At 46.7% G+C, this 18326-nt stretch overlaps 2 protein-coding genes across 5 annotated transcripts in view; both read right to left on the bottom strand.

Annotated features, from left to right (window-relative positions):
• LOC137335872 (metal transporter CNNM3) overlaps nucleotides 1-6885 on the bottom strand; it is a 35739-nt gene extending 28854 nt beyond the window's left edge. For all 4 annotated transcript variants that reach the window (XR_010966529.1, XR_010966530.1, XR_010966531.1 and 1 more), the window contains exons 1-4: nucleotides 5563-6885; nucleotides 1910-2050; nucleotides 713-865; nucleotides 63-232 (exon numbers count right to left, since the gene is read on the bottom strand). Coding sequence is in view for 1 of the 4 variants with exons in the window: in XM_068001370.1 (XP_067857471.1) it covers nucleotides 63-232; nucleotides 713-865; nucleotides 1910-2050; nucleotides 5563-6871 (1773 nt within the window). In the remaining 3 variants the exon portion in view is untranslated. The remainder of the gene's footprint in view (nucleotides 1-62; nucleotides 233-712; nucleotides 866-1909; nucleotides 2051-5562) is intronic.
• Nucleotides 6886-10768: 3883 nt separating this feature from the next.
• Nucleotides 10769-18326, bottom strand: part of LOC137335871 (metal transporter CNNM2-like) — a 37675-nt gene continuing 30117 nt past the window's right edge. Inside the window, exons 6-7 of the mRNA XM_068001369.1 lie at nucleotides 17144-17313; nucleotides 10769-15375 (exon numbers count right to left, since the gene is read on the bottom strand). Coding sequence (XP_067857470.1) covers nucleotides 15172-15375; nucleotides 17144-17313 — 374 coding nt within the window. The 3' untranslated portion in view covers nucleotides 10769-15171. The remainder of the gene's footprint in view (nucleotides 15376-17143; nucleotides 17314-18326) is intronic.

Below are 18326 nucleotides of genomic sequence, written 5' to 3'. Positions count from 1 at the left end.
AATCGTAAGGATCTTGGTTCACTGCTCTGTGTCCGAGAACGGGCAGTTGGAACTACACCCACCTGCAGCACCAGAATGAAGTAGTCGACTGGCTGATTCCGCTGGTAAAGGTAGTGCTCCGGAGCCAGCTTGTCATTTTCATCAAACTTCACCTCCTGGTTGACACTGGGATGCTTGAGAAGATGAAGAAGAACTCTCTCAGAGACCCGAGACGGGCTGAACAGCTCCACCTCTGTAAAGGCAACCTGCGGTCATTATAGCGGCAATTTCAAAATTAACACGATTACTTGCAGTATTGTATACGGTTGACGGGGAAAGACTCACTCACATAAAATTACACAGAATTTACAGCACAGAAACAGGCCATTCCACCCAACTGGTCTATGCTGGTATTTATGCTCCACACGAGCCTCCTCCCTCCCACCCTCCTCCATCTCACCCTATCAGCATATCCTTCTATTCCTTTCTCTCTCATGTGTTTATCTAGCTTCCCTTTAAAAGCTAACGTTACACTGTACTGAAATCCTCATCACAGCCCTAACCCCTTTACCAAACCAAAGCAAGAGTCTGACAATCCGGTAGCTGACTTGTAGTTTATCCACTCTTCTCCCTCACGCAGTTCATTGATCAATAAACGCTGCACTTTATTGTGTACTTTATGGGGCCCAGAGACACTCCCCCAGCCCCCTCTAGAGGTAACTGCCTCCCCTACCTCTGGATAAGAAGCGCTGGGTTGCTAATAAAAGCTGGGGTGAAATCTTGACCTTTAGGTCGTTATCAGGCATCTTAAAAAAAGAGAAGTCTTCCTTCTTGCGCTCAATAGGAGTCTCGATCGGAGCAGGTTTCTTCTTGACCTTGACCTCTGCTATGGAAGGAGCAGAACAAAAAAAATCAATAGCACTAACTCGAGACTCTTGAACCCACTTTCAATCCTCTCACTCCTGAATCTCGCTGAGGGACATCTGCACGGGTGTCAGGCACCCTTCAATACTTCTCTCATTCTTCACAAGTGAGCCCAGGCAGTGAGCGGCAGCAAGCTATTCACCCATGAAGTGCATACGCACTGTCCAGCAAGGACCAGTGGGCTGTGATCAGGAGTGACAACCACCTCCCCAACCACTACGGAACCGAGATCAGCGAATGTCTCACAGATCGGGGATTGTCCTGGGACCTTCTCAGCCCCACCACACAGTGCAATGATCCACTGAGCTACTGTGAGAGCTCATCAACGGCATCTTAAACGCAGTAACTCACCAAGGCTTCAACAGAACCTCCCAAACCCATGACCTCCACCACCTAGAAGGACGAGGGCAGCAGGTGCATGGGAACACCATCAACTCCAACTCACACATCCTCCCGACTTGGACATATATCGTCGTTCCTTCATCATCACGAGGTCAAAATCTGGGAACTAACAGCATTGTGAAAGCATCTTTACCACACTGACTGCAGCGGTTCAAGAAAAAGGCTCACCACCACCTGATCAAGGTTAACTGGGGATGGGCAATAAATGCTGGCCTTACTAGCGACGCCCACATCCTAAGAATGACACTGGGACGCTTGAGAAGAACTCTCTCAGAGGCCCGAGACGGGCTGAACAGCCCCACCTCTGTAAACCTGTGGTCATTATAGCAGCAATTTCAAAATTAACTCATTTATTTGCAGTATTGTATATAGGTGACGGGAAAAGACTCACTTACATAGAATTGCATAGTGTTTACAGCATTTTGCTTTCATTTTCAAGGGTAAATTCACTGATCTCGTGCTCAGAGGGGCTCTGGATCGGTGAATCAGTGTTACAAGTGTTGTAGCTCTATCCCTGACTCAGGCTCCTGTTGAGTATAGGATCAGGGAAATGACCCATAATTTTAAAAACAATTACTCCAAAACCCGCAGTGCTTGAACTTACAGGTATCTGACTCGTCGAGAATTTCTGATTTGATGATTTCTTCAATAACATCACCCAGCGTCACTAAGCCCATCACCTCGTAGAAAGGATCACCGTCTCCCTCATTATTCACCTTCTGGACCATTGCCATGTGTGATTTGCCTCAAAACATAAAAAAAGACATGGATGGAGAACTGTTATAATCACCGAATAGAGTTAGGTGACAAAACTTAACAGAAAAGTAACACCAGCTAACCTGGGTGCAACAGTTTGCTTTTCTGGTGACTTTCTCACTCCCTCTTTGACGTTTTGCGAAGGTACAAGATCCATAGGCACCCAGAACCTTCACTACGACAGCCGGCAGGCAACCCGTAGCTGGACCATCGTAGCCAAGTTCTAGCCTCATACGTGCTTACTGCCAGCAGGGGGTCACTGGATAGCCATCGAGGGTGCAAAGCTTGACTGAGGCAGACTGTAGTGTCCTTACCTCACAGGTGCTGAGATTAGGTAAACCAGCACTTTCCCGGAATTCAGCTACTCACTCTTCTATCTTTTCACCCCCTCCACTATTTGCACAATTATTTTGTCCTTTCTATATGTCTGCTTTATAGAATCACAGAATCTTACAGCACAGGAGGTGGTCATTCAGCCCATCGTGCCTCTGCCGGCTCTTTGAAAGAACTATTCAATTAGTCCCACTCCCCCACTCTTTCCCCATAGTTTTCCCTTCAAGTATTTATCCAATTCCCTTTTGAAAGTTATTATTGAATCTGCCTCCACCGCCCTTTCAGGCAGCGCATTCCAGATCATCACAACTCGCTGCATAAAAAAAATTCTCATCTCCCCCCTGGTTCTTTTGCCAATTATCTTAAACCTGTGACCTCTGGTTACCAACTCTCCTGCCACTGGAAACAGATTCTCCTTATTTGCTCGATCAAAACCCCTCATGATTTTGAACACCCCTTAACCTTCTCTGCTCTAAGGAGAACAAACCCAGCTTCTCCATTCTCTCCACATAACTGAAGTCCCTCATCCCGGGTACATTCGAGTAAATCTCTTCTGTACTCTCCCCAAGGCCTTGACATCCTTCCTAAAGTGTGGTGCCCAGAACTGAACACAATACTCCAGCTGAGGCCTGACCAGTGATGGTCTTTTATGTCACCTAACAGTTTTCTACAAAGCAGTTTGCAGGCCATTTAACACAATGACTGGTGGATCTGTTGGTTCTCTTGCCCCTCTTGTCTATTTTTCCAGCCTTATTAAAATGTATGTTTAACGCTCAGCCTTCCAGTTTAATTTGCTCACTGGCCTGCTGTGTCTTTGCAGTTTAGCCCTTTTTGATTTAACTCACTGAGCCACCGGGAGGGGGTGTTTGAGCATTAATCCAAAAGTGGACTTCAACGTATGGTATTTCAGGCAAAACGACAGGCAAATTAATCTCATTCAAAGACAGAATGGAAGCAAATTCATCAACAACTATTCTCAAGTTCCTGATAGGGGCCAGGGATCCTGACTGATTGATGAGGAAATCAGAGGGAGCAATAAAATAAGCAAGATTCTGGAAAAATGTATAAGGAATGCTCAAAAGAAATGTAGCTTCTTAAATTGGCGACAGGAAACCAGACCATAATAATGCCCCAGGTCGAAATGACACCGAGCAGGATATATCCTGCTCGTTCAGAAGAGGGATGCAAGGCCCATCTACATCTCGCAGCAGAAATGTCAACATAAATTTAAATATACCAGACTCTGGCATTAATATACGCATACACAGATACAAGCATTTTAGAACCCCTCCTCCTGTACAGACAAATTATATGAGCACATGGGACAAAGGCGCTATATAAATGCACGTTCTTGTTGTGCAGGCAGGCGATATGAAATATCATTCGGCCCTCAGATTACTGCCTTGAAACCACTTCAGTTCTCTTAAATCTCTATCGAGGGGATTTTGCAGGATGTGTTTAATCAGTTACTGACGGTGCTTTTGGCACGACACTGGCCCCTAGTGACGAAGCAGGGTTGTGCAATTGGTGTCAATGAGCAATCACACCGACAGTGAAGTATTAACAACTGTGACCAAGAGAAAGAAAAACTTTCTGCTGGGAATTCCCATTATATACACACAGTCTCTAGGGCCAAATGCCAGAACAAGCATCAATAATCATAGAATCTTACAACAACACGCATTTATACAGCACAGAAGGATCACATTCGGCCCATCGTGCCTGTGCTGGCTCTTTGAAAGAGCTATCCAATTAGTCCCACTGCCCTGCTTTCTCCATAGACCTACAAATTTTTCCTTTTCAAATATATATCCAATTCCCTTTTGAAAGTTATTACTGAATCTGTTTCCACCGCCCTTTCAAGCAGTACATTCCAGATCATAACAACTCACTGCGTGAAAAAAATTCTCATCTGCTTCTTTTACCAATTACCTTACATCTGTGTCCTCTGGTTACCGGCCCCCCTGCCAGTGGAAACAGTTTCTCCCTATCTGCTCATAGGAATAGGAACAGGAACAGGAGTAGGCCATTCAGCCCCTCGTGCCTGCTCCACCATTTGATAAGATCATGGCTGATCTGTGATCTAACTCCATGTACCTGCCTTTGGCCCATATCCCTTAATACCTTTGGTTGTCAAAAAGCTATCTGTCTCAGATTTAAATTTAGCAATTGAGCTAGTATCAATTGCCGTTTGTGGAAGAGAGTTCCAAACTTCTACCACCCTTTGTGTGTAGAAATGTTTTCCAATCTCACTCCTGAAAGGTCTGGCTCTAATTTTTAGACTGTGCCCTCTACTCCTAGAATCGCCAACCAGTGGAAATAGTTTCTCTCTATCCACCCTATCCGTTCCCCTTAATATCTTATAAACTCTTTCAAAACTCCTCATAATTTTGAACACCTCTACTAAATCTCCCCATAACCTACTCTGTTCGAAGGAGAACAATCCCAGCTTCTCCAGTCTCCACGTAACTGAAGTCCCTCATCCCTGGTATCAAATTTCTCTGCACCCTCTCCAAGGCCATGAGATCCTTCCGAAAGTGCGGTGCCCAGAATTAAACATAATACTTCAGCTGGAACCTAACCGGTGACTTAAAGGTTTTGCATAACTTCCTTGCTTTTGTACTCTATGCCTTTATTCCACATTGTTCACCTGAGGAAGGAGGTAGCCTCCGAAAGCTTGTGAATTTAAAATAAAATTGCTGGACTATAACTTGGTGTTGTAAAATTGTTTACAATTTATTTATAAAGCCCAGGATCCTGTATGCTTTTTTAACAGCCATTCTAACTTTTCCTGCCACCTTTGAAGATTTGTGTATGTAAACCCCCAACTGATGACCAGTTACAAAGCAGCACCGACAGAGGTTATGGGGCCCCCTCATAGTGGGCAATGATGCACCTGGGGACCAGAGAAGGCACAGATTGGGGGGAATAAAATTGAGACACAAATTAAAACATGTACTGAGGGACTCAAAAAGAAAGCTGCACACAACTTTGAGGTGTGGACGTGACTTGTGAAAACCTACATGTGGGTCTTGGAGACAGAGGAACTTTTAGGCAACCTCGAGCACACATCTTCAAGGGCTTTTCTGAACACAGATGTGCCGTGCGATGGAACTCCCCTGTAACAGGGCAATGTTTCTGTGTCACCTATAAACCAAACACAATCACCTTTTTTAAACTCTTCCAGGACTGCATCCAACTTGGTGTCGTTGAACACAAAATGCAGAGGATGGTTGTAGAATTTGGTGATGGTGTTCAAAGGCGTGCAGTCCTCAGGGTCCACCATGGCCAGATCTTTCACATACACTATGTCTACGATGTTGGACCTCTCCTCTTCGTACACTGGGATCCTGGTGTAGCCGCACTGCATGATTTCAGACATGGTGTTGAAATCCAGCACGGCTCCCGCGCTCAGCATGAAACAGTCTTTCAGGGTAGTCATGACATCCTCCACCACCTTAGTCCTCAGCGCCCCTCTGCTGAACTCTTCCTTGACAAACTCGCTGTAAGGGTCGCTGGACCTCAGCATGTCCAGGATCTTCTCTCGGATGTAGCAGGTGCTGATGTCCTGGCGCAGGGCCAGGTCGAGAACCAGGGCCACGGGCAGGGAAAGGGGGAAGGCGACGATCATGAAGAGGCGAGTCAGCCAGGTGGTCTTGGAGGCGATGGTGAAACCGTACCGCGAGCAGATGGTGTAGGGGAGGATCTCGCAGACCAGGAACATCAAGGCGGCGCAGACGAATATGGCGGGCAGGATGGCATCGAACGCCTGGTAGAAGAGGACACCCAGGGCCGAGTTGGCCAAGACGTTGCCCAGGACCAGGGAGCAGAGGACCAAGTTGCCTCTCTTCCTGATGGGCTCCAGGGACTTGGCGCTCCTCTTCTCCCTCTCGGAGCCGCAGTGGTGGATGATGTGCAGCTCCAGCGGGTCCAGCCACAGGACGCTGAGGTGCAGCAGGTTGAAGAGGGCCGAGAAGACCAGCAGCATCACGACGAGCAGGGCCTGGCCCCACACCGCCAGGGCACCCGGGCCGGCCTGAGGCTCGATCTCCAGCCCAGTCTCCCAGCCGCCAGGGGCCGTCCAGAGGCCCCCCGAGCCCCGGGCGCACAGGTAATACTTGCCGCCGGCGCTTGCTCGCTCGGCCTGGACACTCACCAGCACCGAGCCGCCGCCGCCCGGCCTCTCGTCGGCCCTGAGCCGCAGCCAGCGGCTCTCCAGGCTGCGGTTGGGACAGGCCGAGCTCCGGCTGAAGCCCAGCCAAGGCCAAGCGGCCCGCTCCAGGTCCGAGCCGAAGACCCTCAGGTCGAAGCGGGCCCCGGGGCTGGCTCGGATCACCCCGGCTTCCATGTAGACGCGGCCCGCGCCGTTCTCCAGCCGGGCCCCCCGCACCTCGGGCTCTCCCTGCCCCGGCTGCCCGGTCGCCAAGCCCCACAAGGCGGTCAGCGCCAAGCACAAGCTCCGCGCTCCCCGCGCCATCTTGAGGCTGCCCCTCCCCCCAACCCTTTAAAATCACGTGACCCCTCCCCCCCGGTACAACCAAACTCGCTGACCGCTCTCAGACCCGCCCCCCTCAAGGATTGACAGGCCCCTCGTCCAATCGGAAACCTCCCGCGACGCCAGAGCCCAATCACGTCAAAGTAGGCGGGAACTCACCCCGTTTCAAGTTCGGTTGAGAGCGAGGTAAACATGTAAACATCGCGCAATGCTGCGGCTCTTAAAGGGACAGCGGCTCTTAAAGGGACAGCGGCTCTAAAAACCTGCACATTGCCCGCGCACCATTTCATCGACCTGAAGTACATGATCGACACTGGGTTTTTGCAAGTGTTATGTGAAAGAAAGAACTTGCATTTATAAAGCGCCTTCACAACCTCATAGGAACACATGTAAGGAGTCTTACAACACCAGGTTATAGTCCAACAGCTTTATTTGAAAATCACAAGCTTGCAGAGATTATCCCCTTCGTCAGGTGAGTGTAGGGTTCCATAAAGGTACAGCACATATAGTCAGAGAACAATGCCTGGTGATTACAGATAATCACTGTTATCAAAGGAGTTGAATGGTGTTCAGACAGAGAGACATTACATACAAGACGACTGAACACACAAACGGTCAGAACACAAAGACAGAGAGAGACACTCGAAAGGCAGAGAAACACGTAACCCCACCAGTGAAAAAAAGTTATGTTTTTAATGCAACTGGTTATTCTCTCTCTCTGTTTTTGTGTTCAGACCGTTTGTGTATTCAGTAGTCTTGTATGTAATGTCTCTCTGTCTGCACACCATTCAACTCCTTTGATAACAGGCAGTTGGAAAGATTATCTGTAATCACCAGGCATTGTTCTCTGACTATATATGCTGTACCTTTATGGAATCCTACACTCACCTGACGAAGGAGGAAGCCTCTGAAAGCTTGTGATTTTCAAATAAAACTGTTGGACTATAACCTGGTGTTGTAAGATTCCTTACATTTGTCCACCCCAGTCCATCACCGGCATCTCCACATCATAGGAACAGGAGTAGGCCATTCAGCCCCTCTTGCCTGCTCTGCCATTTGATAAGATCATGGCTGATCTGTGATCTAACTCCATATACCTGCCTTTGGCCCATATCCCTTAATACCTTTGGTTGCCAAAAAGCTATCTATCTCAGATTAAAAAATTTAGCAATTGAGCTAGTATCAATTGCCGTTTGCGGAAGAGAGTTCCAAAGCGTTTTACAGCCAATGACTCCGAATACAATCAGGCGAGGGCATCCCATTTACCCATGGAGTCACATACCAAACATACTCTCAGCTGGACATGAAGCAACTGGTCAGCCCTGCCTCAGTGGAGGCTCTCTCGCCTCTGGGGCATAAAATTACATAGAATGTATAGCACAGATCAAGGCCATTCGGCCCCACAGGTCCATTCTGGTGTTTATGCTCCACAGGAGCCTTCTCCCTCCCTCCTTCACCTCACCCCATCAGCACAACCTTCTATTCCTTTCTCCCTTTTGTGTTTATCCAGCGTCCCATTAAAGGCATCCACGCTATTCACCTCAACTACTCCACGTGGTAGCAAGTTCCACATTCTCACCACTCCATGGCTAAAGAATGTCTCCTGAATTCCTTACTGGATTTATTAGTGACGATCTTATGTTTATGGCCCTTAGTTTTGGGCTCCCCCACAAGTGGAACCACCCCTTCCACATCTACCCTATCAAACTCCTAAAATTTTTAAAAAACTTCCAGCTGGTCACCCCTCAGCCTTTGCTTTTCTTGAGAAAAGAGCCCCAGTCTGATCAGCCTTTCCTGATTGTTTCATTGGTGTTTGTTGCTGTGAGCTTGCTGTTGTTTCCTATATTACAACAGTGACTACACTTCAAAAGTACCTGATTGGCTGTAAAACACTTTGGGAGATCCTGGGGTCATGAGAGGCACTTTATCAATGCAAGTTCTGAAGGGAAATTGGATAAATACTTCAAGGGGAAAAAATTGCAGAGCTATGGGGAAAGAGTAGGGGTGTGGGACTAATTGGATAGCTTTTTCAAAGAGCCGGCACAGGCACGATGGGCCGAGCAGCCTCCTTCTCTGCTGTATTATTCTATGATTCTATGAAGTTCTTTCTTTTCCCCAGAACCTCAACACTATTAAGTGCCTTCGTCCTTTTTTCAACAACAACTTGCATTTATATAGCGCCTTTGACATAAGTACACAAGAACTTAAGAAATAGCAGGAGTGGGGCATACGGCCCCTCGAGCCTGCTCCGCCATTCAGTCAGATCATGGCTGATCTTCAACCTCCACTCCAGTTTCCCGCCCGATCCCCATATCCCTTAATTCCCCTAGAGTCCAAATATCAATCGATCTCAGACTTGAATATACTGACCGACTCAGCATCCACAGCCCTCCAGGGTAGAGAATTCCAAAGACTGACATAGTAGAACATCCCAAGGAGCTTCACAGGAGCGATTATCAAACACAATTTAACACCAAGCCACATAGGGAGATATTAGGACAGGTGACCAAAAACTTGGTCAAAGACATAGGTTTGAAGGAGCTTCTTAAAGGAGGAGAGAGGTAGAGAGGTTTAGGGAGGAAATTCCAGAGCTTAGGGCCCAGGCAACTGAAGGCTCGGCCGCCAATGGTGGAGCGATGAAAATCGGGGATGCACAAGAGGCCAGAATTGTAAGAGCGCAGAGATCTCGGAGGGTTGTAGGGCAGGAGGAGGTTACAGAGATAGGGAGGGGGGGGGCGAGGCCATGGAGGGATTTGAAAACAAGGATGAGCATTTTAAAATCTAAGTGTTGCCAGACCGGGAGCCAATGTAGGTCAGCGAGCACACCATAGTAATCTTCTCCAGCCTTACGTCACGGCATGTGCCCTCTGCTCCTGCCCCGCTCTGCTCCTAATTTCATTCATTCAGTCAGCACAATCCCGTCTCCATTTCCCTTCCTACTTTCAGAAGCTCCTCAAAGCCCTTTTCTTGGGCCATGTCCTTGCCCCCCCGCCCCCCCATCATTACCAGTTCTCCACTTCCACTCTTCAATCCTCCGTGTGTGAGGAGCTCTGGAGTAAAATAAGTTGTTATCATACACCCACTGCAATTTTACTGCTTATAAAAGGCTCATCTTTAGGAACAGTCCCTTCTGAAGTTACACTTTTTAAACTCATAAAAGGAAACAGAAATAATGTCTCACTTCATAGCTTTTCTACTTTTATATAAAAAAGTAGCCAATTTTGAAGTGAAGCCTCCATCCCAACCCCCCAATATTGTATAATCCCCCAGCACTGGATTTTGGAAAATTATGCATTGTATGGCTCAAACCCCACAGGGAATCTGTAACCAGGGCTCCCTCGCATCTAATTACATCATAAACAGAGAGCTCTATAGCAACCACTTGGCTCAGTTAGTACATTTCAGCAGCTTAAGTAAGCATTGGCTTCAGAACCGGCACCCAAAAGGAAACCAGCAAAAAGGGATTTAGCAACGGTGCTCAGTGTTGCTTTACCACCTGATGAAAAAAGAATTTTCCATCTTGCCCCCTCCCTTCAGCTGCAGCATTCAACCGTGAGTGGTGAAGAGCGAAAGCAAGCTCGTCACATGCCTTGATGTGTGACAGTGACAGCAGTGCCCTACAAATATTCCAAGTATTCACAGTGTTTCCACGGTGTTAGCTGTGCCTTGGTGGTAGCACTCTCACCTGATTCAGAGACTGGAGCACAAAATCCAGGCTGACACTGCAGTGTCCTGGCCAATATTTATCCCTCAACCAATGTCACCAAAACAGATTACCTGGTCATTATCACATTGCTGTTTGTGGGAGCTTGCTGTGGGCAAATTGGCCATAATTTTATGTTCTTGAGACACAAAGAGAACATTAAAAAAATCCAAAGATTAAAATTATTTTTTTTAATAGAGAAATATAATACATTCCCCAAAACAATTCTGCCTAATTTAGAAGAAATCGCATTGTCCTCAAATTCTCACAGCATGTCGAGAATTACTCCTGATACATGCAGCATGAGAATAAGGAAACTGGTTTGACACTCTCTGCTTACAAAAACTCTCTAACATGTCACAGAAAGTAATCAGATCGAGAACTTTGACACATCGGTTTTCAAGTAGGGAGAAAAAGAAACCTCTTGCTGGTCACAGGAACAAAATCCAAAATTCAGCTTTCACTGGCAAAGTGTGCAATGAACCAGTCACGGAGAGAGACACTCTGCATTTAATAATCCTCTTCAAAATGTCAAAGTGCACAACCCAAAAACAGGGATAGATCCAAAAGGATCGGAGAAACTGAAACACACATAATTAAGGTTCAGTGTTGCATTTAAAAACACAAAAAGATAAAAGACAGGATACATTAATGCAAACAATTCAAGGAAGAAGGAAAAAAAAAATCACAAAAATATACAAATTAAATCTCATTACAAAATAAATATAGTCCACACCGAGTGCAACTCGTCAGGGTTAAATCAGTTTTCTTAATTCAGATGTCTCCTGAACACATGGAACCAGATGAATGTTACCCACAAGAAAATGAAGAAGGTAGGTTGGGACTATTACAGCATTCTGGATCACCTCCTGCCTGCTCTCTAATTATTGCTAGTGTTCAGCTCCGTAGGCACAAGAAGAAACAAAACACTATTTAAAAACACCCACGCACAGGTCACGTCCTGGATTTTCATTGGTTGAATTTCTCCAATAGTAGCCAAGAGGCTAAAGTTGCAGGTTTTCCTTCCTGTCCCTCCTCCCTCCCCCCCCTCCTCCTCCTCCTCCTCCTCCCTCGTCCCTCCCACAACTCAAACTGTCATCAAAGTCCAAATATTGCAATTGTCCAAAAAACTCTTTAATATATAGATTTATATTTAAAAAAATTCTAAAAACTATACTCTGATAAATGATTGCAGTTTCTTAGTGCACAACTTTATTCAGGAATATTTTCATCATCTGCCTCACCCTGTTGCTCCCCGCCAAGGAAGAACAAATTTTAAAGCTATTTAATGTCAACAGGAGGGAAGTGGTGTGAAGTGTTTGTTGGGACTCGACAGAGACCAAGTTAATGGAAATAAATATACATTTGACGGGTTAGATTGGTCAAGCCATGAGTTTGTGCAGGGTGTCAGTCTATTTGTGTTTAACTAACTGGGTAAAAGTTGCCCCCTCCCTCTCCTGACCGCTCCGACTCATGCCAGGGTACGGTGAGGTCCAAGGTACTTTGTTGCAAGTGGGCATTCTTTACGGGTCAGCCCTCTTCACCGTCAGCAGGCTGCTTGACCATGGAAGGTATCACAGCTGAGCTCGATCCTGTCCCCTGGTGATGTCGGTGCACAAGCACTTTGCAGCAGGACTCAGCAGACAGCCGAGGCAGGAGCCAGGCGGCCAATGGTAGCCACCCTGTACAGCCAAGGTTTGAGCCCGGGACCTTCCTGGTCTGCACGGCTCATATCGAAGCTGGGAGGCACACTTACAAACCAAGACACCCTGGGAGCCTATAAAAGAAAAATACTATTTTCATAATGATTGATGGTCACAATGTGACAGAGTCCCCAGGGACCTGCGAGATTATCTTTTCCACACAATTACAGACATACCTTTGGTACAAACAGAGGTTACAACCTTTAACCATCGAGTGCAAAGGCAAGTACACACAGGTGAGAGGCAACCCAACTCACTCAATTTTAAATAGTTAAAGGGATTGTTTGTGCCACCCCTCTAATTCTCAATACAGGTTCACCACTAAATACCAAGACGGACCAACACAAATTCTGAAGTGAGTTGAGCATTAACCAGCAGCTTGCAACCCAACACTAAAACAATTATAATTTTGTCCCCAAGAAAAAACGTTTCTTCAAAAAGACTGCCCAGAGTGCAAATGTTCCCAATTGGAAGACACGAGTCAACGTAAAAGTACAATATAAATAAACCAACAGTAAATCATTACATCACAAATCGCTCACGAGAATATGCTGACAGACCTTCTCGTTAGTTCTGAAAGTCATGGAGGAGAGCACACGGGAGTTGCAGCTTGGCATTGCAAGGGTGACCTGTGTGTTTGTCTCTTCATCAATCCCTCACCTGCACCTAGAAACAAAAAAATCAGCCAGCTACAGCCACAATGGGAGTCAGCCGTGGATTCTCACTGTTTACAGAATCACAGCTCCATATTGCTTTGTAAATTCCCATCTCCTGCCCTGAAAGATTCATTGGTAAATATGGGTTCACTTAACAACTTGCAGTTGGAAGAATTGCTTCAGGCCAGCAGCACTAATTAACACCTGAACAGGAGTGCACTTTGGAGATGAATCCTAGCTTGTAACAAGATTATATTAACAAAAAAAAAATCAAAAAGACATGGGCAAAGTATTTAATACCACTGCCCTCCCCACTTCATTATTGAGCATCTGCGCAGTGGGGGAAATGCCCCTCACCTCCAATTAGAACCACATGGCCTCCCCTCGTGGAAATTATAACCACAAATACATACATCCTGATCAGGAGTCTCCACCGAAAACACTGGCTTGAGTCTCCATTTTTTCAGATGCTGATTCACACGTACAACGTGCATTCCCAGCATTTTCTGCTGTTATGTTGGATTTCCTCGGAGAAGTATTTCCACTCATTCTACGATTTGTACCGTCTCTCTCTGAATCTGCAGAAACCGCCTTTGCTACTTTGCCTCGGTCAAAGTCCACAGGCTCAGGACTAAGTTACACCCAAGGTCATCTGCAGATATGTGCACAATGTCGGGCCTGGAGCTTTCCTGCAACGTGGCCGCACATGGAACACACAAGCACAAGGGCCTGTCTGTGCCTCCCGGAAACGAGCCATTTTAGAAAATAACAAGACCTACGGCTTCACTTCAACTGCGGCTGAGAATACATGTTTGGTTAATACTTCAAGTCCAATTCTCCAGTCTTAAGGAAAAACCAAATCTAAGTTGGACCAGACGTACAAGGAAAACAGGATCACTATTATTGATCCGTGTCGATTGGGACATTTTATCTGCTTTCCTACCCCCCCCCCACCTCATCCCCCCAAAATCAATAAAAAGCCCAGTGACTTTGACTCTATGAAGCTGACACTGGACTAAAGACCCCCCCCCAAAGTTTGTGGAAGCCAATGCCTCTGTCCCAGTGACTCGCTGTTGGCTGGGCTGCTCTACCACAGTAAAAGTGGATCATGATTACAAGGTGGGTGGGGGGGGGGGGGGGGGGGGGGAGGTGAATTTCCCGATTATCTGCTGGAACGCTGGCAGAAGATCCGCAGAGACCCGGGAGAAACGTTTCTCTGGGATTTCCGGTGGATGATCGGGAAAACCCCCCCTGCAGAAATGAATGGCGTGATGTCTCGGTGTGTAAATCAGGGCCGACATTCGCAAAGTTTAAAATGAGGCTCCAGTCACCAAAAACCTTGGATCACAAATGAGGAGAAGCTGATCAGACGCGCACTGTTAAGAGATTAGTTTCGAGCTTTATCGCACTTGGGAGAGAGGGAGGGAGGGAGGGATATTGAACTATCTTGGGTTTTGCCTCAGGAGAAAATGAAACCAGTAAAAACCAGGAACCTTCCTACCTATTGTCCCTAAAACAGACAGTGGAAAAGATACCTCATTGGTCACATCGCCCGATGGTCTAAGTAGGCGTGACTGTAGGTACACGAACAGTAACAAACTTCCCCCCAGCTATAAATACTCAACTGCAAAAAAAGGAATTTGAGGGGAGATAAAACATCCCAAGGTTGACATCTTGGCTGAACAGAGAGAGGGAAACAATAGTTGGCAAAGGGTGAGAGGGGAGGAGGTGGAATTTTACTGGACACCAACCCGAGGTCACGGTTACTGTGCTGCCCTGCAACACACAGCCCTAACCTATCTGAAGCCGTCCAAGACGACTCTCGACCAGCTTACAAGTGAAAAGCTCGTGGCCCCAACACCCGTCTTTGACATCGAAGTTCCGTCAAGTGCCAGAAGGAAAATGATTGGCAGTCGGACGACAGTGTCTTTGGCGTTCGATGTCTTGTCTTTTCTTTCTTCTTTCTCAGTGTTTCCAAAGCTGCGTTCCCCCTGTGACTAATACCAGTTAGTAATACACCAGGCAGGATTCCTCTCTTTCCAGACACTCATGCCTGGAGAATAAAGCAGAGGTTCCTCCCATCGGGTCCCCAAGTTGTTTTGTGTTGTGATTTTATTTCCTTTTCCCCCCCTACACAATATAAAAGTTGCACTGTGTTTGTTCACATGAACCGTTCTAATGCCCAAGAACACTCTGCGAGTACCAGGTCTCGGAGTAGGGTCATATACTGTTCTCCACCAAAGTGTGATTCGATCTACGGTTCAAAGAGTTCTGCTCATTCAGGAGGTTCGTGGTTTCGTCCGCTATACTCTCGGGTTTCTCCGATGTCGGCATGTCGATATTCGTGTGGGGGCTCTCAGGGGACTGTGGGGTGCTGTCCATTTTTGATGCCATTAATCCATTATGATATTGCTGCCATGTGATCTGTTCATTAATAAAAAAAAAATTAACTAATATTTTGCAGGTATTGGTACGCTTGCAGGCAGAGCTTGATGTGCATGGGCAGAACACAAACAAACACGCTGTAAGCTTGCCAGAGTATTCAGTCTGCTGTCCAGAGAGATTAAAATGTTCCAAAAGTACATATTTATCAAACGTGAACACAAACAAAGAAGGAAAGAAAGAAACTTGTATTTATACAGCACTTTTCACAACCCAGGACATCCCAAAGCACTTTACAGCCAATGAAGCATTATTATTCCTGGTCGATCGTCACTCTGAACTTGTTACCAGCGGCTGTACTACTGACCAGACACCTGCTGGGGGAGCTGCTGAGCTGAGATGCCACTGGTCAGCACCACTGGCACTGACCAGCACTCTCGTCCCAACTCCAAACCATTATTCTCACCTCCCTTTATTTTATAGGGACAGAACTTCACTAAACAACATACACAAACATGATCTCATTAAAGGGGAATTACAGTCATCAGCAATCTTCACACAATCCTGTGACATGTTAGTGGAGTTACATGCACATCTCTTATAGACTGAGAGAGGTGACCCGATGGAGGTTTAAAAGATAATCGAAGGGTTGGATTGCATACCTATTTGATAGATTATTCCAGTTTAAGAAATTGGGGAGGACCGGGGGACAGGGGTTTAAACTGTGGAAGAGGAGGAATAGACTGGGTGTGAGGGGGTTCATCTTTTACCAGAGAATCGTGGGCCTCTGGGATACATTGCCTGTTGGTGTGGTGGGTGCCGACTCTCTGCCTTCAAGAGGGAGCTGGACCGGTTCTTGACTGGGGCAGAGATCACATCATACAGAAGGTGAGTGTCTTTATAGATAGCATGTGGGCCGTGTGACCTCCTGGGCTGGTTTCCGTTGGCGGAGGGGGTCGGAGGGGGAATTTCCCAGAGTTTCCCCCCCCCCTTATTAGCCCTGGGATTTTCTGTTTTTCTGCCTCTCCCAGGAGATTGGGGGTGAGGGTTTGGGGGGCGGGGGTGGTGTCTGGTCATGGTGCTCTGACCATCATGGTGTGGGACAGCCTTGACGGACCAGCTGGTCTTTTCCTGCCCATCAATTTTCGTCGTTCATATCTCTGTGCTTTAACTGATTTCGCTGATCAGAGCCAGAGCAGCGGTGGAGACATTATAAATTATCCTGGGTTCCTGCTCCTTATCGCTATCCAGTAATCTCTGCTCACAAACTGCATATGTGAACAGCTTGAGTACTGTGTCCAATTCTGGGCACCACACTTTAGGGAGGGTGCAGAAGAGATTTACTAGAATGGTTCCAGGAATGAGGGACTTCAGTTATGTGGAGAGACTGGAGAAGCTGAGATTGTTCTCCTTAGAGCAGAGAAGGTTAAGGGGAGATTTAATAGAGGTCTTCAAAATTATACGGGATTCTGATGCAGTCAATGGGGAGAAACCGTTCCCACTGGCAGAAGGGTCGGTAACCAGGGGACACAGATTTGGCAAAAGAACCAGGGAGTAGATGAGGAGAATTTTTTTTTAAAAACGCAGTGAGTTATGATCTGGAATTCACTGCCTGAAAGGGCGGTGGAAACAGATTCAATAGTAACTTTCAAAAGGGAACTGGATGTATACTTGTAAAGGAAACATTTGCAGGGATCTGGAGAGAGAGCAGAGGGAGTGGGGCTAATTGTATAGCTCTTTCAAGGAGCCAGCACAGGCACGATAGGCTGAATGGCCTCCTTGTGTGCTGTATCATTCTATGACTTCTTACCTTTACAAACTGCAGGTCTGTCAGTGCCCTCACAGAGAAATCCGGAATGTAATGTAGTGAGCCGATCGGTTTGCTCGGCACCATGACGGACAGTGTGGATTCTGAGCGCTCAGTGTAATGCAACGATATGGAACGACTTAACTCGCTGTTGTAAGAGGGTGAGCGACTCTCTAAACAGGAAGAAACAAGATCAAATGGATCAGAGCTCACCGCAGTCGGTGCTTCACGGAACAAGGCACCAAGTAACGGGTAAACCCAACAGTTCAGGCGATAAGCTCGGAATCACCGGGACACACACAGGAAGTTTATCGTTCACTGGAGTGCAGAGACACAGCAACAGTGTCCAGTGCAGATTGTATACTGAGGATGCTGCAGTTCGTGTCTCACTGTGTTATCAGTACGACTGCACACATATCTCCGAACCTCCAAATACAACATCAGACACCCTCATCCTTCCTCCCTGCATCCTCACAGTGCTGAAATCGAGCACCCTCTCCTGCTCTCACTCATTCTTTCCCAGGCTCTCAAACTGTGGAGCTCCTGAACTCCCTCAGACCTGATACTGCCTCGTGACCGTTCAGGATTTATCTCGTTCTCTCTCTCCTGCTCTCTCTAACCACGGAGGTCTGCTCCATGACTGATTTGCCCTGACAAGAGATAAACGCTTGATATTTATGAAAACATAAACTTAAGAAAGATTTTGTGCAGTGAGCTCAGTAAACACATGCAGCTTGAATCAGCCAGTGGAGCAAACAAAAGCAACTTATTCTATTTTAAAGAGTCGCTGAGGTGAATAACTCGGGCCATCATTCATTAGGAAAGGCCACCAGTTTACAGAGAGTAAGAGTCAAATCCCATCCTGCATTAAGCAGGATTTTTCACCCAGGTGATTTTGATGATTATGTTTGCATGAAAACTGTAAATCAGCGGCCTTGCTCATTGTTAGTTGGTTGTTGATGTTTCTCAAACTCCATTAGTTAAAGACAGCAAAAGGTTTTGACTTCAAATTATTTTAAAATAATTTAAAAATCGATCACACATTCTGCAGTTTGACTGAAGTCGGACTTTCGGAGGCACCAACTGTTGGGGAGTCCCGACAAGCAAATCCCAAACCAAGGCGGAGAGAGCAGGGAATGGGTAAATCCGAATGCCAAGGGGTGACGAGGATGGTTTGGGAATGACC

Source organism: Heptranchias perlo, chromosome 20 (genome assembly GCF_035084215.1).
Source record: "Heptranchias perlo isolate sHepPer1 chromosome 20, sHepPer1.hap1, whole genome shotgun sequence".
Taxonomy (NCBI): domain Eukaryota; kingdom Metazoa; phylum Chordata; class Chondrichthyes; order Hexanchiformes; family Hexanchidae; genus Heptranchias; species Heptranchias perlo.
Note: the sequence above shows the minus strand (reverse complement) of the source record. Positions and strands in the feature narration are given on the sequence as shown.